Source organism: Cervus elaphus, chromosome 16, assembly GCF_910594005.1.
Source record: "Cervus elaphus chromosome 16, mCerEla1.1, whole genome shotgun sequence".
NCBI lineage: Eukaryota > Metazoa > Chordata > Mammalia > Artiodactyla > Cervidae > Cervus > Cervus elaphus.
The window spans coordinates 28513561-28539583 of NC_057830.1; the positions used below are offsets into that span (position 1 = coordinate 28513561).

Consider the following 26023-nt stretch of genomic DNA (forward strand, 5'->3'; position numbering starts at 1 on the left):
TACAGAGGTACGTCAAGGCTGTATATTGTCACCCTGCTTATTTAACTTATAGGCAGAGAACATCATGAGAAACGCTGGGCTAGAAGAAGCACAAGCTGGAATCAAGATTACTGGGAGAAATTTCAATAACCTCAGATATACAGATGACACCACCCTTATGGTAGAAAGTGAGGAAGAACTAAAGAGCCTCTTGATCAAAGTGAAAGAGGAGAGTGAAAAAGTTGGCTTAAAGCTCAACATTCAGAAAACTAAGATCATGACATCCGGTCCCATCACTTCATGGCAAATAGATGGGTTAACAGTGACAGACTTTATTTTTTGGACTCCAAAATCACTGCAGATGGTGACCGCAGTCATGAAATTAAAAGATGCTTGCAACTTGCAATAAAAGTTATAACCAACCTAGACAGCATATTTAAAAGCAGAGACATTACTTTGCCAACAAAGTAATCTAGTCATCTAATCCATCTAGTCCGTCTAATCAAAGCTATGGTTTTTCCAATAGTCATGTATGGATGTGAGAGTTGGACTATAAAGAAAGCTGAGCGCCAAAGAATTGATGCTTTTGAACTGTGGTGTTGGAGAAGATTCTTGAGTCTCTTGGACAGCAAGGAGATCAAACCAGTCAATCCTAAAGGAAATCAGTCCTGAGTATTCACTGGAAGGACTAATGCTAAAGCTGAAACTCCAATACTCTGGTCACCTGATGCAAAGAACTGACTCATTCGAAGAGACTCTGATGCTGGGAATGATTGAAGGTGGGAGGAGAAGGGACGACAGAGGATGAGATGGTTGGATGGTATCACCAACTCGATAGCTCTGGGAGTTGGTGATGGACAGGGAAGCCTGGCGTGCTGCAGTCCATGGGGTCAGAAAGAGTTGGACACGACTGAGGGACTGAACTGAACTGAACTGAACTGACAGAAGATACATAAGCAGTAAATGTGGCTGGAAGCTTTTTTTTTTATCTCTTTAAGATACAGAGATCTCTTCATAGACTTTTAAGCCTCAAGAACTAGACCTGAGTCAATTAAAAACATGCTTCAGACAAAACTCACCTTGGTGGAAAAGGAGAAAAGAAGAACTTTATCTTTGTTTTTCCTGCAATGATTTAAAAGCTGCTGGAGAACCTGGAAGGGAACCACAAGAACATCAGTGAACATCACTTAAGAATTTTTTAAAAATTATTTTATACAATATAATCTCAGTAATCTTTGATAATTTCCTTCATTTTTTCCAAGTTTAAAGTATTAGATATCACATGAAATTCATCTTCATATTGTTAAAAATGAGGTAAATTAAATTGCTCAAGGACTTAGTTCATCTCATCTGGTTTTAATAAAAAGGAAGCATTTTAGATTATGAGATGCATTTAAATGGATTAATTTAATTTCCAAAGATACTTTTTTATACTTACAGTATGTTCAGAAACTAAATTGCAGAACAGAATTTCTTTTAGGACTTGGGCCTGGATATCTATCTAGTATCAAGAAAACTAGAGATATCAAGGGAACATTTCATGCAAGTATGGGTGCAATGAAGGACAGAAATGATATGGACCTAACAGAAGCAGAAGAGATTAAGAAAAGGTGTACACAGAAGGACTGTACAAAAAAAGCTCTTAATGACCCAGATAACCACAATGGTGCACTTACCTACAGCAAGACATCCTGGAGTGTTAAGTCATGTGAGCCTTAGGAAGCATTACTAATTACTAGGAACAAAGCTAGTGGAGGTAACAGAACTGCAGCTGAGTTATTTATAATCCTAAAAGATGATGCTGTTAAAGCGCTGTACTCAGTATGTCAGCAAATTTGGAATACTCAGCAGTGGCCACAGGACTGGAAAAGGTCAGCTTTCATTCTAATCCCAAAGAAGGACAATGCCAAAGAATGTTCAAACTACCATACAATTGTGCTCATTTCACATACTAGCAAAGTGATGCTCAAATTCCTCCAAGCTAGGCTTCGGCACTACATAAACCACATGTACAGGCTGGGTTTCAAAGAGGCAGAGGAAGCAGAAATCAAATTGCCAACAGTTGCTGGATCATGGAGAAAGCAAGCGAGTTCCAGAAAAACATCTACTTCTGCCTCATTGACTAGGCTAAGGCCTTTGACTTTGTGGATCACTATAAACTATAGAAAATTCGTAAACAGATGGGAGTACCATACCCCCTTTTCTGCCTCCTGAGAAACCTGTATGCGGTTCAAGATGTAATAGGTAGAATGAGACATCGAACAACTGACTGATTAAATATTGAGAAAGGCCTAAGACAAGGCTGTATATTGTTACACTACTTATTTAACTTCTGTGCAGAGTATATCATGCGAAATGCTGGGCTAGATGAATCCCAAGCTGGAATCAAGATTGTCAGGAGAAATATCAACAACCTCAGATATGCGTATTACACCATTCTTTTTTTTTTTTTTTTTTTTGCATAAAAGGAGGTTCTTTATTCAGAAGTTGATAAAGACTTCGTGACCAGAGGCTCACAGGAGCCTAACCCTGTGTGTCCCCTAGAAGCAAGGATTCAGGAACTGACTAACTCAGGGTTCCCAATGAACTTACAGGTCGTGAGTACCATGAGCTGTGCTGTGTGCTCAGTCGTGTCCGGCTCTTTGCAGCCCCATACACTGTAGCCTGCCAGGCTCCTCTGTCCATGGGATCCTTCAGGCAAGAAGACTGGAGTGGGTTGCCATTACCTCCTCCAGGTGATATGCGTATTATACCATTCTAATTGCATAAAGTGAAGAGGAACCAAAGAGCCTTTTGATGACGGTGAAGAGGAGAGTGAAAAAGCTGGCTTGAAACTCAACATTAATAAAAACTAAAATCATGGCTTAGTTGGGGCTTCCCTGGTGGCTCAGAGGGTATAGCATCTGCCTGCAATGCAGGAGACCCAAGTTCGATCCCTGGATTGGGAAGATCCCCTGGGGAACGAAATGGCAACCCACTCCAGTATTCTTGTCTGGAAAATCCCATGGATGGAGGAGACTGATAGTCTACAGTCCTATACCTGGAGAATCCCATGGACAAGAGACTGACAGGCTACACTCCATGGGGTTGTAAAGAGTTGGACACAACTGGGCAACTCACACACACATACACAAGATCATGGCATCCAGTCCCATCACTTCATGGCAAAATGAAAGGCAAAATGTGGAAGCAGTGACAGATTTTCTTTTCTTTGGCTGCAAAATCACTGCAGTGACTGCAGCCATGAAATCAGAAGACACTTGCTCCTTGAAAGAAAAGCTATGACAAACCTAGATAGCATGCTAGAAAGCAGAGACATCACTGTGCCTACAAAGCTATGGTTTTTCCAGTAGTCATGTACAGTTGTGAGAGTTGGACCATAAAGGCAACTGAGTGCTGAAGAACTGATGTTTTTGAATTGTAGTGCTAGAGAAAGAAGACTTTTTAGAGCCCTTTGGACTGCAAGGAGATCCAATCAGTCAATCCTAAAGGAAATCGATCATGAATATTCATTGGAAGGAATGATGCTGAAGCCGAAGCTGAAGCTTTGGCCATCTGATGTGAAGAGCCAATTCACTGGAAAAGACCCTGATGCTGGCAAAGATTGAAGGCAAAATGAGAAGGGGGTGACAGAGAATGAGATAGTTGGAGAGCATTACCAACTCAATGGACATGAATTTTAGCAAATCCAGGAGACAGCGGATGGCAGAGGAGCATGGACTGTTGCAGGTCCATGCTGTTGCAGAGGAGGACATAACTTAAGAGACTGAACGATAACAAATTTCTTTTAGTAAGTATTCAAATTTTTTTTTATGTAATAAAATGTGTTTAATTATACCTAGGTTCTAAAAACTCTGATATTTATTTTCTACAATAATCAGTCAGATATATACCTCTTCTCATTTTATCCCCTCTGTTTCTCTATTACAGTAAGTCCTGAATTCCAGATTTGATTTGATGCCAAAATGCCAATAATTTGCCCCCATATGCAGTGTGTTTAGAGAGGAAGCAAATAATCCAAAGCCTATGTAATAATAGTAACACTGTTATTTTTAAAACAGGCACTTACACATCTGGCAATGACAGCTCCAAACACTGTGGAAAAGAAAACCACAAAGGAAAGAAAAGAAATTTTCTGCACTAAGCATAAGGTTTTTCTGAACTATATAATGAAGACAACCCATTTTATTTATTTAAATGATAAATATATAAGCTTTTAAATACATCATCCTTGCATGTATGCAAACTGAAAGAACAACACTTTACCTTCATTTTTCCACTGTATTTTGGGTCAGAAAGTGTTTCAAAGGCTGCATCCTTGCTTTTTTGCACAAAATCTGGGAATCTGGAAAACACCTGATCACATATCCTTTTGATAAGTGTTTCCTTAAGGGGAAAAGGAAGAAGAAAAGAAATCTCAGCACTTTTAAACCTGTATACTTTGAAAATATTTATAAAAAATATATTTAGAAGGAATGTATTAGGTTGAAAGTTTTACCTTCTTTAACTCAAAATACCTTAAAGTGATATGTTAAACATGTAAGGCTTTGACAAGTTCTGAGATAGTGATATGGTTACTAATTTTACTATTACTTTTTTAAGATTTTCAAAATAAGGAACTGAATACTTCTCAAAGAGTAGTCTTTTAAAATTGCATTTCAAAGCCTCAAGCCTATCACACTAAAACAAAATATGAAAACATTATATAAAAAGCTTTTAAAAAGATCTTGTTATTTACATTGTGCTTTAGACACAACTGACATGACTAAAGTCAATGACTCCATGTGTGCCTAAATTTTGAAATTACTGATTTTTACTAAATATTTAATATATAGATTATTATAAAGCCTCATTTTAATACAGTAGATTAGATAATTAGATATATTATTAGTGGAATTAGAATGGACTCATCAAATATTTTTAGTTGGTAATATATCAAAAGTTATTAGGAAAATGAAAATAGTATGAACATATCAGAGGCATAAAAAAGATTTACTTTAAGGTTAACTTTTCTCACTCTGATTAAAAATTTAAATGCATAAACTTCTCTGACATCTACATTTAAAAACAAGCAGGTCAATTACCTCTTCAATTTCATACAAAGATAAGGATATTTGGCTAAGAAATTTTATACCAAATACACTAAATAGCATCACAAAGAAATTTAAAAAGCCAGTCCAAACCTGTTGTTTAGAGGTGCTAGCAGTCTGCAGTAATGCCACATGGTTAGCTACCTTCTGAAGGACGGCAAGGTAACTGAAATACAAGGTTTTCACTGTTTCGCCCTGTGAATTGGTCTGTAACCATAAAAGTACAGAAAATAAAAATAAGCAAGGGACTGACACGGCTATGTAACTAATTACACCAAAAATACATCACTTACAGTAATATTTATTATCCGGTTACTATCAGCACAACACATTATGAGAAAATAATGGTCAAACGATACACAAAATATCCATGAATCATTAACGTGGGATTGTACTTTTGGTCAACCACAACACAATGATGTTTTTAACAAAAGAGGAGAGGAAGTCCTCATTCCAGGAAATATATACAGCTTCTACAGATAAAAAAAACCACATGAGGAAAAGTTATATTAGCTGCTCTGATACTAGAATTGAGTACTATATAATCAAAAGTAAGACAGTAAAGATCTCATGTAATGTGCTTAGTCGCTCAGTTGAGTCGGACTCTGTGACCCCATGGACTGTAGCCCATCAGGCTCCTCTGCCCATGGGGATTCTCCAGACAAGAATACTAGAGGCATTGCCATGCCCTGCTCCAGGGGATCTTCCCAACCCAGGGAGTGAATCCAGGTCTCCTGCATTGCAGGGGGATTCTTTTATCATCTGAGCTACCAGGGAAACATCCCATACTGAAATGCTTACCTTATAACAACAATTTCTCCTTTTTTGGCCACTGCTGCAGGTACAAGGCTCAGAAGATTGAAGTATCAAAGACACATCTTCAGTTTCTAATACCGTTTGATAGACAGCTTTTTGAAAATCTGTCAGAGAACAGTATACCATCTGTCAAGACAAAAAAGAAGGTAGTTATTAGTATTTTTATAGCAATGATAATTACAATGCACATCAGGTTTCACAGACTGTAAGAGTGAAAATTGCTCATAAACTGTAATTTTTCTTACATGATTAGCCCATGTAATCATTATATGGGCTTCCCAGGTGGCGCTAGTGGTAAAGAACCGGCCTGCCAATGCAGGAGACGTGGATCCTTGGGTAGGGAAGATCCCCTGAAGGGCATGGGAACCTACTCCAGTAATTTTGCCTGGAGAATCCCATAGACCGAGGAGCCTGGGGGACTATGGTCCATAGGTTCACAAAGAGTTAGACACTACTGAAGCAACTTTGCACATATACAGGCACATCACTGTATAACAGAAGAATACAAGAAAATTTCTCCTAATTCTATGCTACAACCTTACCATAAACTATACAAATTATAACTCACTTTTCAAATAAATCTCACAGTTTGTTCTTTAATTTTAAAAACTCAAAATATGAAAAAGCTAAGTATGTGATTTCCTTATAAATTTCTCAACATATTACTGTGGGTGTTTTCAGCATTTCACATTATTAGCCCATCATGCAAATAAGTGATTAAAGTTTAGGTCAAATAAAAAACTAGAAAAGGAAAGATAATACTTAGTGAGTTACTTGAAAATTTGGAAAAAAAATTTAAAACATCCTATTACTGAAGATAGGATAAAGTATTTTTGCTACAAATTCCAAAATTAGTAAATATAAGAATTAAACAAATACACATGAAGGCAAAACTTGTAAAATTGCCACCTTGTGCCCAAATTCAAGAAAAGAAGAAAACACAAGAAAATAATGCCACTAATAGGGGATACATTTTGCCTTATGTTTCTGGTAGTGTGGAAATTGGTAAAATTCTTCGCAAGATAGCTGTATGTAATCAGGGTCATAAAACTAAATATATACATGGTAGGACTCTGAGGAATGTGAATAAGAGGGAAAGCCATCTATTTAAAAATATTTATATGTGTGTATCATTACTACAGAACATTACTACAAAAAGAAGAAATATTGTGGATATAAGAATAAAAAGAGAATATTGAAGATAGGGTCAATGATTAAGGTATGGGGGAAATTCTGAGTTATTATTTTACCACAAGTTTATTAAGATGTAATTAACATATAAGTTTATAGTATATAACATTATGATTTGATATGTGTTTTTATTGTAAAATTATAAGCACAGCAATATGGCTAGTTAACACATTCATCACATCACATAACTACTTTTTGTGTGTATGGTGAGCACATTTAACATTTATTCTCAGAGGCAGGGACTTTTAAGATGATGGAGGAATAAGACAGGGAGATTACCGTCCCCTCCATAAATACATCAAAAATTCATCTGCATGTGGAACAACTCCTACAGAACACATTCTGGATGCTGGCAGAAGACCCTGGGGATTTCCAAAAAGGCAAGTCAGTCTCCACAGAATCAGACAGGGCAGAAGATAAGGATAAAAAAAGAGACAAAGGATTTCAGGACCAGGACTTGTGCCATGGGGAAGGGAGTTTTGAAGGCGGAAATGTTTCCACACACTCCGAAGCCTTCTCACAGGCAGAGTCTGGGAGGAGCTTTGGACCCTCAACAGGTGCTGGGGAGGCAAAATGGAGAGAATTCCCCACAGACTGTAACCAAACGACACTCCCCAGGCAAGAAGTGGCTTACATGCCCACAGCAGCGAGTGCAGGCTCAGCGCTCAGGTTTCAGGGGTCAGACCCCAGGGAAAGGACTGGCGTGGGCTGTCATGAAGATATTCTGAGGGTACAAGTGAAACACAGCTGACGGAGTACAGAGAAGAGCCTGGGCCCACCAGAGAGGCAAGAGACTATTGCCATGGGGATGCTCTAACTCTGCACATGTAGAATGCAGGACCCGCCTTCACAAGTGCCGTAGGTGGGATAAGCCAGCTGCAGTCTGTGACCCCGGAAGGAGAAAAGCAGGTGTGAATGCCAAAGGCAGAAGACAGGAGGCCACTATGGTTTCGACTCCAAGAGGTCACAGCTGCCACCATGCTGTGAGCGAGCACGGGTCACTGACCATACCTTCCTGGGAGCCTGAGCAGCGTGGCTCTCCTGAGGGACCCACAACCCAGGGCCAACCCCCCTGGGGAAGCACACAATCCACCCCAGACTTCAGGGATTTCCTGCAGGTCTCAGTCACAGCGGGCACTCCCCACACACACCCCACACACCCCAACTGTGTCCGCCCGACCCCTCTCTCTCCCCAGCCCAACGGAGCAAGTGAGCCCTAAGAAGCTGCTACTTTCACCCCCTCCTGTCTGGGCAGGGGACAGACACCAGAGGGCAGTCTACAAGCAGAGACAGGGCCAGAACCAGAGTGGAACACCAGGAGCTCTGCAAGCAAAGGAGAAAAGGGGAAATTGCTCCTGCAGCCGCAGAGGCAATGGATTAAATCCCCACAATCAGCCTGAGACTGTGAACTCTAGGGGCAGGTGTGGCTTTGGGGAGCAAGTATAAGCTGGAGTAAGGGAAGATCTGAATCTGAGCCAACCTCACACTGTCAACAACAGATCCAGAGATTTCCCTAGAAATATTGGAGGACTTTCTGAGTGGCAGATTGACTAGAGCACACTGTGTGGCGAAGTCAATCTAGAAATCATGAAGACATTCTTAATATCATTCTATATATATTTTTTCTTTTCCATATTGCTCTAATGTTGTTTATCTTCATTCAGTTCAGCCAGCCACTCGGTTGTGTCTGACTCTTTGTGACCCCATGGACTGCAGCACAACAGGCTTCCCCGTCCATCAACAACTCCCAGAGCTTGTTCAAACTCATGTCCATCTAGTCGGTGATGCCACCCAACCATCTCGTCCTCTGTCGTCCCCTTCTCCTCCTGCCTTCAGTCTTTCCCAGCATCAGGGTCTTTTCCAAGGAGTCAGTTCTTCACATCAGGTGGCCAAAGTATTTTCTTCATTACTCTTTTAATTTTTCTTTTTTATAATATACTTTTTCTTATTTTTGAAACATCTTATTTTTAAGTAAATTCATTTTATTTTCCTACTTTTATAGTACTCTTTAGTTATATTGTATTTTCCCATATTTTTGATTTTGTGTTTTTGCTAGTCTAGTTTTTAGTATTCATTTTCATGTTTATCTATTGGTTTGACTGCTCTCTTTTGACTCCTGTTTTTATCCTTTCTGTTTTTCCTTTCTCTTTTGTAAGTATGTGAGTTTCTTTGGGTGCTCTGGGCTGTTGAGTGTTGCTTTTACCATTATTCTTGGGGTTTTGTTTTCTGTGCTGTGTGACCTGTGAAGTCTTGGTGCTACCGTAAGGAGCTGGACCTGAACTCCCGAGGTGGGAGACCCGAGTCCAGGACTTTGGATCACCAGAGAACTCCCAAATCCATGGAACGTTAGTCAACAAGAACACTCCCAAAGGCCTCTATCTCAACGCTAAGACCAAGCCCCCCACAAAGGCCAGCAAGCTTCAGAGCCGCACATCTCAGGTCAAAACTTCAGCAAAACAGGAACTCAACTCTGCCCACTAGCAGACAGGCTGCCCAAAGCCATACCAAGCCAACAGACACCCCAGCACACTACTGGATATGGCACTGCTCTTCAGAGAAACAAGATCCAGCTCCATCAACCAGAACAGAGGCCCAAGTTCCCCAAAACAGGAAGCCTTCACAATCACTGGTCCAACCTCACCCATGGAGGTAGACTCCACAATTATGAGAAACTATGACCTTCCAGTCTGCAGAAAGGAGACCCCAAACACAGTAAATTAAATGAAATGAAAAGACAGATAAACAGGCAGCATTTGAAGGAACATGGTAAAAACTCACAAGACCAAACAAATGAAGAGGAAATATTCAGTCTACCTGAAAAAGAATGCAGAAGAATGATTGTAATGATGATCCACATCTTGGAAATAAGATGGAGGCACAGATAAATATAATGAAGGGGGTGACTGAGAAGATACAAGCAATGTTTAACAAGAACCTAGAAGGAATAAAGAATAGACAATCAACAATGAACAACACAATAACTGAGATTAAAATTAAACTAGAGGGAACCAACAGCAGAATAACTGAGGCAGAAGAGTGTATATGTGAGCTGAAAGATAGAATGGTAGAAATAACTAAAGCAGAGCAGAATAAAGAAAAAAGACTAAAAAGGAATGAGGAGAGCCTCAGAGACCTCTGGACAACACTAAGTGCAACAACATCCAAATTATAGGGCTCTCAGAAGAAGAAAAAAAGTAAGGGTATGAGAAAGTATTTGAGGAGATTATAGTCAAAAATTTCCCAGACATGGAAAAGGAAATAGCCACCCAAGTCCAAGAAGCCCAGAGAGTCCCATGTAGGATAAACCCAAGGAAAACGATGCCAAGACACATATTAATCAAACTAATAAAAATTAAACACAAAGAACAAATATTAAAAGCAGCAAAGGAAAACCAACAAGTAACATACAAGGGGATCCTTATAAGGCTAACAGCTGATTTTTCAACAGAAATTGTAGGCTAGAAGGAAGTGGCAGGACACTTAAAGTGATGAAAGGAAAAAGGTACAACCAAGATTACTCTATCTAGCAAGGATTTCATTCAGATTCAGAGAAGAAATCAAAAGCTTCACAGACAAGCAAAGTTAAGAGAATTCAGCACCACCAAACCAGCCTTATAACAAATACTAAAGGTATTTCTCTAGACAAGAAACATAAGTGAAAGAAAAGGCCTACAAAAACAAACACAAAACAATTAAGTAAATGGTAATAGGATCAATAATTACCTTAAATGTAAATGGATTAAATGCTCCAACCAAAAGATATAGATTGGTTCAACAGGTACATAAACAAGACCCCTATATATGCTGTCTAAAAGAGAACCACCTCAGATATACGGACACACACAGACTGAAAGTGTGTGGCTGGAAAAAGATATTCTATGCAAATGGACATGAAAAGAAAATGGGAGTACCAACACTTATATGAAATAAAACAGATGTTAAAGACCATTATAAGAGATAATGAAGGACACTACATAGTGACTGAGGAATCAATTGAAGAAGATTTAAGAATCATAAATATATATGCACCCAACACTGGAGCACCTCAATACATGAGGCAAATTCTAACAACTATTAAAGGGAAAACGGACAGAAACTCAATAATAGTGGGGGACTTTAACACCCCATTGACACCAATGGACAGATCATCCAAACAAAAAATTAATAAAGAGAAACAAGCTTTAAATAATACATTGAAACAATTGGACCTAATTGATATGTAGAGGGGATTTCATTTAAAAACAGTAGATTTCACTTATTTCTCAAATGCACATAGAACATTCTCCAGAATAGATCACACCTTAGGTCATAAATCAAGCCTTGGTAAATTTTTAAAAAGGGAGGTCATTTCAAGCATCTTTTCTGACTACAACACTGTAAGATTAGGAAACAACTACAGGAAAAAAGCTATAAAAAAAACTACAAACACATGGAGGATAAACAATATGCTTCTGAGTAACTTAGAGGTCACTGAAGAAATTAAAAAGGAAATAAAAAAATACCTAGAAGCAAACAACAGTGAAAACAAGACAATTCAAAATCTACGGGATGTAGGAAAAGCAGTGCCGTAAGAGGCAAGTTCATAGCAATACAATCCTAATTCAAGAAACAAGAGAAACATCAAATAAGCAACCTAACTCTACACCTAAAGCAATTAGAAAAAGACGAGTGGAAAAAAAAAGAGCCCCTGAAGTTAGTAGAAGGAAAGAAATCATAAAGACTGAAGTAGAAATAAATGAAAAAGAAATGAAGGAGATAATATCAAAGATCAATAAAACTAAATGCTGGTTCTTTGAGAAAATAAAATTGATAATTCATTAGCTAGGCTCATCGAGGAAAAAAGGGAAGGGAAGTGAAATGTTAGTCGCTCAGTCATGTCCGACTCTTTGTGACCCCACGGACTGTAGCCCACCAGGCTTCTCTGGGATTCTCCAGGCAAGAATACTGGAGTGGATTGCCATTCCCTTCTCCAGAGGATCTTTCTGCCTCAGGGATCAAACCCTGGTCACCGGCATTGCAGGCAGATTCTTTACCGTTTGAGCTACAGGGAAGTCCTACAAAAAAAAAAAAAAAGGAGAGGAATCAAATCAAGAAAACTAGAAATGAAAAAGGAGGTTACAACAGACAATGCAGAAATACAAAGGACAAAAATACTGTCAAAACAAAAACTTTCACAATGTATATGGAAACAGAAAAGACCTCGAACAGCCAAAGCTATCTTGAGAAAGAACAATGGAGCTGAAAGAATCAACCTTCCTGACTTCAGACTATACTATAAAGCTACAGTTATCAAGACAGTATGGTACTGGCACAAAAACAGAAATATAGACCAATGGAACAATATAGAAAGCCCAGAGATAAAGCCACACGCCTATGGATACCTTATCTTTGACAAAGGAGGTAGGAATATACAGTGGAGAAAAGACAGTCTCTTCAACAAGTGATGCTGGGAAAACTGGACAGTTACATGAAAAAGAATGAAACTAGAACACCTCCTAAAATTATACACAAAAATAAACTCAGAATGGATTTAAGACTTAACTGTAAGGCCAGAAACTGTAAATCTCTTAGAGGAAAACACAGATACTACAGTCCTTGACATAAATCAGTGAGACCCTCTATGAACCACATCTTAGAGTAATGGAAATAAAAATAAACAAAAGGGACCTAATCAAACTTAAAAGCTTTTGCACAGCAAAGGAAACTATAAACAATGTGAAAAGACAACCCTAAAATGGGAGAAAATAATAGCAAATGAAACTACTGACAAAGAATTAACCTCCAAAATATCAATCAGCTCATGCAGCTCAATACCAGAAAAACAAACAACCCAATCAAAAACTGGCACAAGACCTGAACAGATATTTCCCCAAAGAAGACATATACATGGCCAATAAACACATGAAACGATGCTCAAATCAGCTATACTCCCATACAAAATAAAAGGTTTAACACTTGAAAAAAATAAAAATAAAAGAGATCCTCTTGAAAAGTCAAGTCCTCAAATTTTCTTATACAATTAATAGAATTTAGCTGTAATTTTCATGCAAACTCTTAACATTAGTTGTGCAAATATACACTGCATTCTACAGGAAATGTACCTATTAAAAAGAAGCTTTTAACTATTTGTTCTGTAGTGAGAATTAAATTACCAAAGAATATACTGGATTATGGCCTTCCCTTGTGACTCAGCTGATAAAGAACCTGACTGCAATGCGGGAGACCTGAGTTCAATCCCTGGGTTGGGAAGATCACCTGGAGAAGGAAAGGCTACCCACTCCAGTATTCTGGCCTGGAGAATTCCATGGACTAAATAGTCCATGGGGTCACAAAGAGTCGGACATGACTGAGTGACTTTCACATTCACTTTTCATACTGGGTGATGGGCTTCCCAGGTAGCTTGGCTGGTAAAGAATCTGCCTGCAATGCAGGAGATTGCATTGACCCAGTTTGATTCCTGGGTCAGGAAGATTCCCTGGAGAAGGGATAAGCTACCCTCTCCAGTATTCTTGGGCTTCCCTGGTGGCTCAGATGGTAAAGAATCCTCTTACAATGCAGGAGACCTGGCTTTGATCCCTGGGTTGGGAAGATCCTCTGGAGGAAGGCATGGCAACCCACTCCAGAATTCTTGCCTGGAGAATCCCCACGGACAGAAGAGCCTGGCAGGCTTCAGTCCATGGGGTGGCAAAGAGTCAGACACCACAGTGACTAAGCACAGCACAGCACATACTGGGTTATAGAGGGCACACAGTGTAAGATGGGCAAAATATGAACAGAAAACACATTAGGGCAAGAAGTTCTTTCTTCGTTGAGGAAGCATTACATCAAAAGCCTTCGTGTTCTAAAATAAGAGAAATGAGTTTAATGTATACTAATAATAGACCTGTTAGACAAAATGTTAGTAAAGTTAGTGAGGAAGATTTCTCAGGCTCGATTAATATTTTATGAAATTCTGCACATAATTTTTTTCACACTGAGTAAAATGCAAAAAACTGTAATCATAAAACACCACAGGAGATAGAGTTCCTCTTCAAAAGAAGTATTTTCAGAATAAATAAGACATGACAAGGAATTCCTAATACACACAAAAGTGGTTCTCACCCGATCTTCCTTCTTAGGCAATTGATCCTTGATTAGAGTCTTGGTTCGTCTGAGAAACCACCCAGACATCTTTCTTGCAAGCTTTTTCATGGCCTTTCGGCCAGTAGCTAGTTCCCTTTTGGTTGCTGTGTGTCTCTGACCATGTTCTACTGGGTCAGAAAACTGCTTCTTGAAGTGGCTCCTGCTACCTAATAGTCCTGGCACAGCCCTTTATAAAGGCAATAAGAAAAATGTTAAGGCTTTATTAAACTAATAAGAAACAGACTTCTTTTTGCTCTTACGAAGTACAATAAGTCACTTGTTTATTAAGGATAACAAAAGGCAAAAAAGCAGAATGTTCTTTATGACAATTTCAGTGAATAACTATAAGATGATGGGACTGGTAAATTACTTCAGATATTTACTTCAGGGACCAAGAGTAATACATAAAGCTGGGTTTTCAGGGGACTCTTTACTGTGCATACTATGTTTAGGATAAAACACCTCTGTAAACAGACAACAAATTTTTTTCAGAAACAAATAATTAGGAAAAAAGGTTAAGAAAGTAGAAAATAATTTTCTAAACTCACCAGTCCATAACACACCACAATTCTTTCATGTTGTTCTGAAGAATGGTTCCAGTGAGGCCAATTCGGACATTACATTTTAAAGCTTTCATAATTTCTGTTACTCTAGCCTTTGGATTCTTGATTCTATGAACCTCATCTACAATGATAGCTGACCATTCCAAACTATAAAGTGAAACAAAAAGGAAAAAAGGTTGAAAAAACTTCCCTTTCTTAGTCTACATAATTTTTAGAGGCCAGTTTTCTCTACCAAAGTTTTGGAGATTTTTCTTCTTTACTCTTTGATGATTTCACAGAATTTTCACTTAGTTGTTTAAATGATCACAAGTTTGGACAACCCATGAAAATAAAATGCGTAGGGAGACAAAAGGGCAGAGATTCTGTTTAGGGACAATGAAAAGAAATAACTCATTTAAACATGACTAAAATCACAAAAGGAATCTTTTAAAAGTAATAAAAAAGAAAAATAAATATAAAATAAGCAAAATTTATAATGCTAATTAGGAATGAAAAATATCAATATAAACTCATGATTTCTGCAAAGTTGCACTACATAGCTCTGCCTGCTAAAAAGGTTTAGGATTGATTATTACCCCAATAGCAATGAACAACCACAGTGGTCTACCCACTAAACGGAAGCAGGATCCCAGGGAGAAACAGTTGGTCTCAGGTATGCAGCAAGGGAAATACTGGAGATTGAGAAAGCATGTCCAAAGAACACAGGAGCAAAACTAATTAGAAAATTAAAGCCTCATTAAAAATAATGACTACAGGGTAGTGTAAAACATTGAATATATAAAAATCCAAGGGTTGTGTGAAAAAATTCACTTTAAACTCTTATCTCATGCCATATATAAAAATTAACTCAAAATAGATAGTAGACCTAAAAAAAGAGCTAAATTATAAAAGTTACAAAATGTAGGAAAAATTCTTGTGACTTTGGGTTAGAGAAAAATTTCTTAGATCTATGACACCAAAAGCATGGTCAATAAAAAAAAACTTGTAAGCTGAACTTCATCCAAGTTGAGAACAACTTTTGCTCTTCCAAAGACATCATTAAGAAAATGAAAAGACATGATTCAGACATGCTACAAGAAAATATTTGCAAATCATAATCTGATAAAAGAATTTGCATACAGAATTATATAAAGAGCTACTACAACTCAACAGAAGTTAAAACAATCCAATTTAAAAGATGCTAAAATATTTTAATAGACACTTCACCAAAGAAGATATATAAAGGCCGATAAGTTGGTGATGGACAGAGAAGCCTGGCGTGCTGCAGTTCATGGGGTCGCAAAGAGTCAGACACCACTGAGCGACTGAACTGAACTGAACTGAACTGAAACACATAAAAAAGTTCATAATTAGAAAAAAAAAAAAAAGAGAGAGAGATACCACCACAAACCTATTTGACTGGCAATCAGGAAAGACTGACAAAATTAAGTGTTCCCAAGGAAAACTGGACACACTGCTTTTGGCAAAATACAGACATTTTTCTAAAACACTTTGGCTGTTTCTTAAATGGTTAAAACTCCTTATACCACTCAGCAATTTCATTCCTAGATATCTTTCCCAGAGAAATAAAAAATTTACATTTACTCAAGGATTTGTACATGAATGTTCACAGCAGCATTATTCATAATAGCCCCAAAGTGGAAACAATCTAAACGTCCATCCATTAGATAAACAAAATGAGGTACATACAATAGTATTGTTCAACAATAAAAAGGAATAAACTACTGAAACATGTTATAGGAGGAAACTCAAAAATGTTAAGTGAAAGCCTGATACAAAAGACTACATATTGTATGAAATTTACATGAAATCTCCAGAAAAGGCAATTCTATAGAGACAGAAAGCAGACTGGTGGTTGCCTAGAACTGGAGATGGGATGAAAGACTGACTGAAAACAAAAAGCTGTTTGAGGTGATGAAAATGTTCTTAAACTGGGTTGTGGTGATAACTGCACAACTTTCTAAGTTTACTAAAAGCCATTCTATACTTAAAATGGGTACATTCTATGGCATATCAATTGCACCTCAATAATCTATAAGTCCATACTGATAATCAAAAAACGGGGGTCGGGGAATGGGAGAGAAACTTTGTGGATGACCACTGTACCAATGTGTTAGTCTGAAAATTGGAAATGGCAGCAAAGGAATCAAGCATTCACCTTGCTATGTCAATTGAAACTGTGGATGATTTCTAATTGTAGGAGAATGCTGTTAATAAGTGTAGAAGAAATGATAAATTTAGGAAAACATTATTTTGAAAATCCAATAAAATAACTGATGCAGACAACAATAATTTCTGAATATTAATACCACTAAGCAAAAGGACTGAAGGACCAGAATATTTAACTAGTAGAAAAGTATAACCCCATAATTTACTGCTAACTGTAAAGGGAGAAACATAGCTTTAAAATGAAGAGATCTGATGATCATCTCCTTAGCCTATGGGACAAACTTTGCAACCTTAACAGTAGAACAACATGACATTAACATTTCCTAATGTAACATAATATGAAGTCCACACTATCATTTATGAACTATTCTAGTCAAAAATGTCTGATCTGAATCTAATGAAGCCTTTAGATCAAAATCAGCTTACCAAAATACATGTGGTAGAGGAATACACAGCTCTTTGAAAAAGCAATCAGATAATCTGTGAGACACCCTAAGAGACAACTGGCCTGGTCTCCTCAAAATGTCTTACATTAAAAAATTAAAGCTGAGGGAATGTTCTACATTAGAAGAGACTAAACGGATTTAACAGTCAACACACATGTTAACTTACATCTTTCCAAAAAAAAAGCACACATACAACCAGTGAATATAGGTATATAGATATTCATGTAGTATCACTTCAATTTTCCTATAGGTTTTCTTAATACAAAGTTGAATAAAGGAAAAGAGATTAAGAACAAAGGAAAAGAGGAAAAAACAATCACAAGATTTTAAAAGCAGGGAAGAAGATGAACAAAATAACTTACGAAACAGAGGAAGGCGTATCCCATGCCAGTAGCGGAGAAAGCCAAGAAACAATCTGATTAATGTTACTGAGTTCTTAAATGGTACGACCAGATGGTATAGAAACTGGATTAGATAAATCTTCAACACTGACAAAATGTGGTCCACTGGAGGAGGGAATGCCAAACCCTTCCAGGATTCTTGTTGCAAGAAACCCATGAACGGTATGAAAGGCAAAAAGATGTGATGCTGGAAGACGAGCCCCCCAGGTCAGAAGGTGTCCAATATGCTACTAGGGAAGAGGGCAATTACTAATAGCTCCAGGGACTGAAGAGGCTTGGCCAAAGTAGAAATGATGCTCAGCTGCAGTTGTGTCTGGTGCTGAAAGTAAAGTCCAATGCTGTAAAGAACAATATTGCAAAGGAACCTGGAATGTTAGGTCCATGAATCAGGTAAATTGGATGTGCTGAAGCAGGAGATGGCAAAAATGAACATTGACACCTCAGGAACTGGTGAACTAAAATGGACAGGAATGGGCAAATTTAATTCAGTTCAGTTCAATTCAGTCACTCAGTTGTGTCCGACTCTTTGCGAGCCCATGAATTGCAGCACGCCAGGCTTCCCTGTCCACCACCAACTCCCGGAGTCCACCCAAACCATGTCCATTGAGTCGGGGATGCCATCCAACCATCTCATCCTCTGTCATCCCTTTCTCCTCCTGCCCTCAATCTTTCCCAGCATCAGGGTCTTTTCAAATGAGTCAGCTCTCCGCATCAGGTGGCCAAAGTATTGGAGTTTCAGCTTCAGCATCAGTCCTTCCAACGAACACCCAGGACTGATCTCCTTAAGGATGGACTGGTTGGATCTCCTTGCAGTTCAAGGGACTCTCAAGAGTCTTCTCCAACACCACAGTTCAAAAGCATCAGTTCTTTGGCACTCAGCTTTCTTCACAGTCCAACTCTCACATCCATACATGACCACTGGAAAAACCATAGCTTTGACTAGATGAACTTTTGTTGACAAAGTAACGTCTCTGTTTTTTAATATGCTGTCTAGGTTGGTCATAACTTTCCTTCCAAGGACCAAGCATCTTTTAATTTCATGGCTGCAGTCACCATCTGCAGTGATTTTGGAGTCCAGAAAAATAAAGTCAGCCACTGTTTCCACTGTTTCTCCATCTATTTGCCATGAAGTGATGGGACCGGATGCCATGATCTTTGTTTTCTGAATGTTGAGCTTTAAGCCAACTTTTTCACTCTCCTCTTTCACTTTCATCAAGAGGCTTTTTAGTTCTTCTTCACTTTCTGCCGTAAGGGTGGTGTCATCTGCATATCTGAGGTTACTGATATTTCTCCTGGCAATCTTGATTCCAATTCAGGTTATCATTATATCTGCTACTGTGGGTAAGAATCCCCTAGGAGAAATGGAGTAACCCTCATAGTCAACAAAAGCCTAAAATGCAGCACTTGGGTGCAATCACAAAAACGATAAATCTTGGCTGTTTCCAAGGCAAACCATTTCAACATCACAGTAATCCAAGTTTATGCCCTATTCACTAATGCCAAATGGTTCTGTGAAGACCTAAAAGACCTTGTAGAACTAACACCAAAAAATGATGTCTTTTTCATCTTAGGGGATTGGAATGCAAAAGCAGGAAGTCAAGAGATACTTGGAGTAAAAGGCAAGTTTGGCCTTGGAGTACAAAATGAAGCAGGACAAAGATTAATAGAGTTTTGTCAAAAGAACACACTGGTCATAGCAAACACCCTCTTCTAACAACACAAGAGTCAGCTCTACACATGGACATCATCAGATGGTCAATACTGAAATCAGATTGATTATAGTCTTTGCAGCTGAATATGGAGAAGCTCTAAATAGTCAGCAAAAAAAAGACTGGGAACTGACTATGGCTCAGATCATCAACTCCATATTGCAAAATTCAGGCTTAAATTGAAGAAAGTAGGGAAAACCACTAGGCATTCAGGTATGACCTAAATCAAATCCCTTATGATTATAGAGTAGAGGTGGTAAAAAGATTCAAGGGATTAGATCTGATAGACAGAGTACCTGAAGAACTACAGACAGAGGTTCGTAACATTTACAGGAGGCAGTGACCAAATCACAACAAGAAAAAAAATGCAAAAAGGCAAATGGTTGTCTGAGCAGGCTTTAAAAATAGCTGAAAAAAAAAAAGAAGTGAAAGGCAAGGGAGAAAGGGAAAGATATATCCAACTGAATGCAGAGTTCCAGAGAATAGCAAGGAGAGACAAGAAAGCCTTCTTAAGTGAACAATGCAGAGAAAGAGAGGAAAAGAATAGAATGTGAAAGACTAGAGATCTTGCCAAGTAAATGATATACTAAGGGAACATTTCATGCAAGGATGAGCAAGATAAAGGAAAGAAACGGTAAGGAACTAACTAAAGTAAAAGAGATTAAGAAGAGGTGGCAAGAAGAACTATACAAAAAAGCTCTTAAAGACTGGGATAACCACAATGGTGTGTTCACTCACTTAGAGCCAGACATCCTAGAGTATGAAGTCAAGTAGGCCTTAGGAAGCTTAGTACAAACAAAGCTAGAGGAAGTGATAGAATTCCAGCTGAAGTATTTCAAATCCTAAAAGTATTTCAAGTCCTAGAAGATGTTAAAGTGCTGCACTCAACATGCCAGCAAATTTAGAAAACTCAGCAATGGCTACCAGACTGGAAAAGGTCAGTTTCCATTCCAATCCCAAAGAAGGGCAATGCCAAAGAATGTTCAAACTATTATACAATTGCACTCATTTCACATGCTATCAAGGTAATGCTCAATTTCCTTCAGGCGAGGTGTCAGCAGTACATGAACCAAGAACTTTCAGATGAATAAGATGGGTTTAGAAAAGGCAGAGGAACCAGAGATCAAATTGCTAACATTTGCTGGATCATAGAGAAAGCAAGAGAATTCCAGAAAAACATGTACCTCTGCTTCATTGACTATGCTAAAGACCTTGACTGTGTGGATCTCAACAAATTGTGGAAAATCCTTAGAGATGGGAAAACCAGACCTTACCTATGTCCTGAGAAACCTGAATGCAGGTCAATAATCAACCGTTAGAACTGGAGATGGAACAACAGAATGGCTCAAAATTGGGAAAAGAGTATGACAAGGCTGTATGGTGTCACTCTGCTTATTTAACTTCTATGCAGAATACATTAAGCAAAATGCCGGGCTGGATGAATCACAGGATGGAATCCAGATTGCCAGGAGAAATATTAATAACCTTAGATACGCAGATGAAACCATTCCAATGGCAGAAAGTGATGAGGAAGCAAAAAGCCTTTTATGAGGGTGAAAGAGGAAAGTGAAAAAGCTGGCTTAAAACTAAACATTCAATAAACTAAAATCATGGCTTCTGGCCCCATCACTTCATGGCAAACAGATGAGGAAAAGGTGACAGATTTTATTTTCTTGGGCTCCAAAATCACTATGGATGGTGACTACAGCCATGAATTAAAAGACACTTGCTTCTTGGGAAGAAAGCTATGACAAACCAAGGCCACATATTTAAAACCATAGACATTACTTTGCCAGCAAAGGTCCATATTCAAAGCTATGGTTTTTCCATTAATCATGTACCTATGTCAGAGTTGGACCATAAAGAAGGCTGAGCACTGAAGAACTGATGCTTTCAAATCGTGGTGCTGGAGAAGACTCTTGGGAGTCCCTTGGACAGCAAAGAAATCAAACCAGTCGATACTAAAGGAAATTAATCCTGAATATTCATTTGAGGGAATGATGCGGAAGATCCAATATTTTGGCCACCTGATGGGAAGAGCTGACTCACTGGAAAAGACCCTGATGCTGGGAGAGACTGATGGCAAAAAGAAAAGGGGCAGCAGAGGATGAGATGGTTAGATAGCATCACTGATTCCCAGGACCTGAATTTGAGCAAACTCTGGAAGACAATGAAGGACAGGGAAGCTTGGAACACTCTAGTCCATGGGGTTGCAAAGAGTAGGACATGACTTAGTGACTGAACAACCACAAAATGTTCAACAGCCTGTTTAAGAAGTTGTTGGATCTCCTATATACTATTTCCTATTACACAAACTATCCCAGCCAGGACACTGTAAAGCAAGCAGGAGGCAAAATACAACAAAATCATCATTTTTCATTATAGTAAATCAACAAGTGATGCTGAAAACTGAAATAAGTTTTAAGTTGCAGCATGAATGTGATCTTTGAGATACGGAAGTAAAAACTAAAAAGATAAGTAAAAGAATTGAAGGTGACTGTCTCTGAAGAAAAGGCAATGGTTGCAGCAGACAGGAATGAACTGTGCTCATATTTGGCTCTTGAAATGAGTATATAACTTTGATAAAAATAAAGTAAAACATTAACAGTAATAACAAAAAGAGATACAGCTCCACTCCTATAGTGTTTATCTACTCTGTATATTGTCTATGATAAATCCTGGTCTATCATTTAGAACTTTCTCACAAAAATTACTTAGTATTTACTCAGATTGAATATAAATTATTTTGAATATTTGTCAAATAAAACTATTCAAACAAAGGAAAGCTGAATACCACAAAAGCTGAAACACTTTATTTTTCTTATTTTACACAGAAACTTGATTTATATTTACATTACTCTACTTTGGAATTTTTATTTAATATTTATAACAAACACAGAAAATAACCATTTAACACAATTATATGCCTGAAATAAGCAATGAAACAGAAATTATCCTGTATCAAAGACCTCACAGTCTAAAGGGGCAGACAGTCAAACAAAAACTAAAATATGACTGGTGCTAAGATAAATAAACTTATTACATTTATCTAACTGTAGAATCTCTCTTACATATTGAATTCAAAGTCAAGATTTAAACTTCTTTTTCACCCTGACTTGTTGCAGGCTTGTACAAGTTACTTAACTTCATGCCTCAGATTGTTCCTGTCTTCTGACAGTATATAGGAAATACTAACAGGCAAACTTATGAGTTTGTAAATGGAGTAAAATAAAATCCTAGAGCTTACAAAAGTGGTAGCTCTAAATCCACCACATTAAGTATAAATGAACTAAACACTCCAAATAAAAAGGCACAGATTATCCAAATGGATAAAAATGCAAGACCTGATAATATGCTAACCACAAAAGACTCACCTTAAAGAACAGATAAAAATTAAAAGCTGGAAAGTGATAAACATACAGCAAGGATAAGACTGTATTGTCTATATTAACATCACAGAAAATTTCATGATTACAGACATAAAAGGAGCATTTTTAACGATAAAAGGGTCAATTCATAAGGAAAAAATACTAATCATTGATATGTGTGTACCTAAGTACAAAGCTTCAAAATATATGAATTGAAAACTGATTGAAATAAAAGGAGAAATAAACAAATCTATAATTGTAATTGAAGATTTCAATATTCCTCTCTCAGAAACTGTAAACCAATTGGGAAGAAAATCAGTAAAGACAGAGAATACTTGAACAACACCTAACCAAACTGACTTTACTGATATTTATAGAACAGTATACCCAACAATGATAGAACAAACACTTTTTTCAAGCGTACATAGATCAGATAAAGGCAAATTATATTGTAATGGGATACCACTATATACACTAAAAACAAAAAGATAGATAATACCAAATATTGGTGAGTATATGAAGCAAATGAACTCTAATGGGTTGCTAGTTGGAGTAAAATGATACAACCACTCTGGAAAAATGGCTTCCCATCCATAAATCCCACTCTTAGGAATTTACCCAAGAGAAATTACAATGTATGTCAAAGAAGTCTTACACATAAATATTACTTAAATGTTTACTTTTAATAACCCAAACCAGAAAACCCAAATATCTATCCTCAAATGAACAGGTAACAAAGTGTGATATATTTATAAAATGCAATACAATTCAGCATTAAACAGAATGATCACTGATACATTCAATGACACAGCAGATTCTCAAAAACATGAAGATGAGCAAAAGATGCCAAACACAACATTTCTGGGGGCTTGAATTCCAAAATCAAAGTGTTGGCAGGTTTGGTTTCCATTGAGGTCTCTCTCCTATGCTTGACCTTCCCTGGTGGCTCAGCTGGTAAAGAATCTGCCTTCAATGCGGGGACCTGGGTTCAATCCCCTGGGTTGGGAAGATCCCCTGAAGAAGGCAACAACTACCGACTCCAATATTCTAGCTTGGAGAATTCCATGGACTATATAGTCCATGGGGGGGTCACAAAGAGTCTGACATGACTGAACAACTTTCATTTTCTTTTCACTCCTATGCTTACAGACTACTGTCCTCCTACTGCATCTTCCTGTATCGTTTCCTCTGTGTATACAAGCTCCTGGCATCTCCTTCTCTTCTTCCAAGGACAACCAGGCAGACTGGCCTCAGTCCCCACCTTAATGTTTCATTTTAACTTAATTACCTTTAGTTACATTCCAAGGTCCTTGGAGTTGGGACTGGAACACATGAATTTGGACATAACAAGCCTCCTAATTGGACTTTCACCATTCAATTTGGCTCTACTCTGCACAAAACAGCAACATGATGACTTGTACAGTGCAAATCTGATAATTTTTTATCATAATAATAATCATCTGAAAATACTTCAGGGAGACTCTATTGTTCTAAGGATAAAGATCAAAATCCTCTAAGAAGCTTTAAATAGTCTTATGATCTATTCCTTGCTTACCACACTGGTGGTGTTTCCTGGCCACTTCCCTTTTACATTCTAGGTATAGTGATTACATGCACAAAGCATTAGAACTGCTTTCATTTATTAAAAAGTGCTGTGACCTTTGTTGTCAGGAGGCCTCTGCAAATGTTGTTTGTTCCCTCTTGCTTGATTTTCCTACTCTTTCCTACTCTTACTCATCTTTCAATCCTCAGTAAGCTCATAGGTCATCTTCTCTGGGAAGCTCTCTGACTACTCTCCTCACTCTGCAGCAGTCAGGCTCCTCATGTGCTCCCATAACATCCTCTATTCCATATCATAGCACACACATGACTTCATAATTGACTGTATCTAGATTCCCCACTAAAATCTTAAAATGTAGTTCATTTCTTTTGGGTACCTGTAGTCTTAGAATAGTGGCTCAAAAAATGTTATTTTTTGCCATTCTACATTAACAACAGACTCCCATAAGTAAAATCATTCATGAAACTCACTATTTTAGTCTAGAGGCATCAAACACACAAAACATTGTACATGAGATTTAGGACAAGTCTTATTCATTAACAGGCACTGCTTGAAGAGGTAATAGAGGAAATAAGGAACTGTAGAAACCCTGACTCAGGTTTTCCTTCTTAGAAAATGAGTTAATTACTATAAACTGTCTATTTCAATAACTTTGAAATCAAGTTAAATAATGCTAAAGAATATTTAGAGCTTAAAAAAAATTAGAATATAAAGTGTTCAGTTGCTCAGTCATGTCCGACTCTTTGTGACCCTGTAGACTGTAGCTCACCAGGCTCCTCTGTCCTTGGGATTATCCTGGCAAGAATACTGGGTGGGTTTCTCCTCTAGAGTTTCTTCCCAACCCAAGGGTCAAACCTGCGTCTCTTTCAACTCCAAAGATTCTTTACCACTGAGCTGCCTGGGAAGCCCCACAATACAAAGGGATAAATAACAACTGATGTAAGCAGAATACTAATGCAATCACTCCCATTATTCCGATTACCTGTTAAGTTCATCCAGACATAAGCGCAGTGTTTCATAAGTTGTTAGAGCAATTTCACATTTCCTCTGTTTCACACGAATCAGTTCATTATCCTTTTTGTTACCATGTAAAATAGTGACTCTGAAATATCCCCAGGTGTCCAGCTCATCCTTCCAGTTGTAGAGGACAGAAAGAGGAGCAACTATTAAGAACATCTATAAGAAGAAGAAGAAAAATGTATGATATAATTTTTTAAATGAAAAAGAACCCCAAAGTTAAAACAGAATATCAACTATCCTATTCTTTGTTTTTTGACACTGTAGTTAATAAGTATAAATACAATTGAGCAACTGAATATATCTAACTTAGAAGACCATCAAACATTACTTTGTTGTTATTCTTATTATTAAGAAAAAAATAGATACCCAGCCCTGTCCAAAGTAACAGCTATTTTTTTATACTTCCCCCCACCAAAGGAGTTGAGGAATAAGAGAAAAATAATTCTCTGAAACAGAGAAGAGTATAATCATGATCCCAATATTAACTTCAAGGGCCACACTGGTAATAGAAATATGTAAAGAAGGCCAGCTTTTTTTCTTGAAATGTATGGTCTTCCAGAGCTCTCTTTTCATTTCACTTTCCTAGTC

General features: G+C 37.8%; 1 protein-coding gene across 5 annotated transcripts in view; it reads right to left on the reverse strand.

Moving 5' to 3' along the window:
• Positions 1-26023, reverse strand: part of ERCC6L2 (ERCC excision repair 6 like 2) — a 184333-nt gene that overhangs the window by 112863 nt on the left and 45447 nt on the right. For 4 of the 5 annotated variants that reach the window (XM_043927420.1, XM_043927421.1, XM_043927417.1 and 1 more), the window contains exons 4-10: positions 25398-25591; positions 14747-14908; positions 14178-14385; positions 5871-6011; positions 5163-5276; positions 4246-4365; positions 1059-1130 (exon numbers count right to left, since the gene is read on the reverse strand). In XM_043927420.1, the coding sequence (XP_043783355.1) occupies positions 1059-1130; positions 4246-4365; positions 5163-5276; positions 5871-6011; positions 14178-14385; positions 14747-14908; positions 25398-25591 (1011 nt within the window). Of the gene's footprint in view, positions 1-1058; positions 1131-4245; positions 4366-5162; positions 5277-5870; positions 6012-14177; positions 14386-14746; positions 14909-25397; positions 25594-26023 lie in introns of all 5 variants that reach the window. The other variant, XM_043927419.1, reaches the window with a different exon arrangement.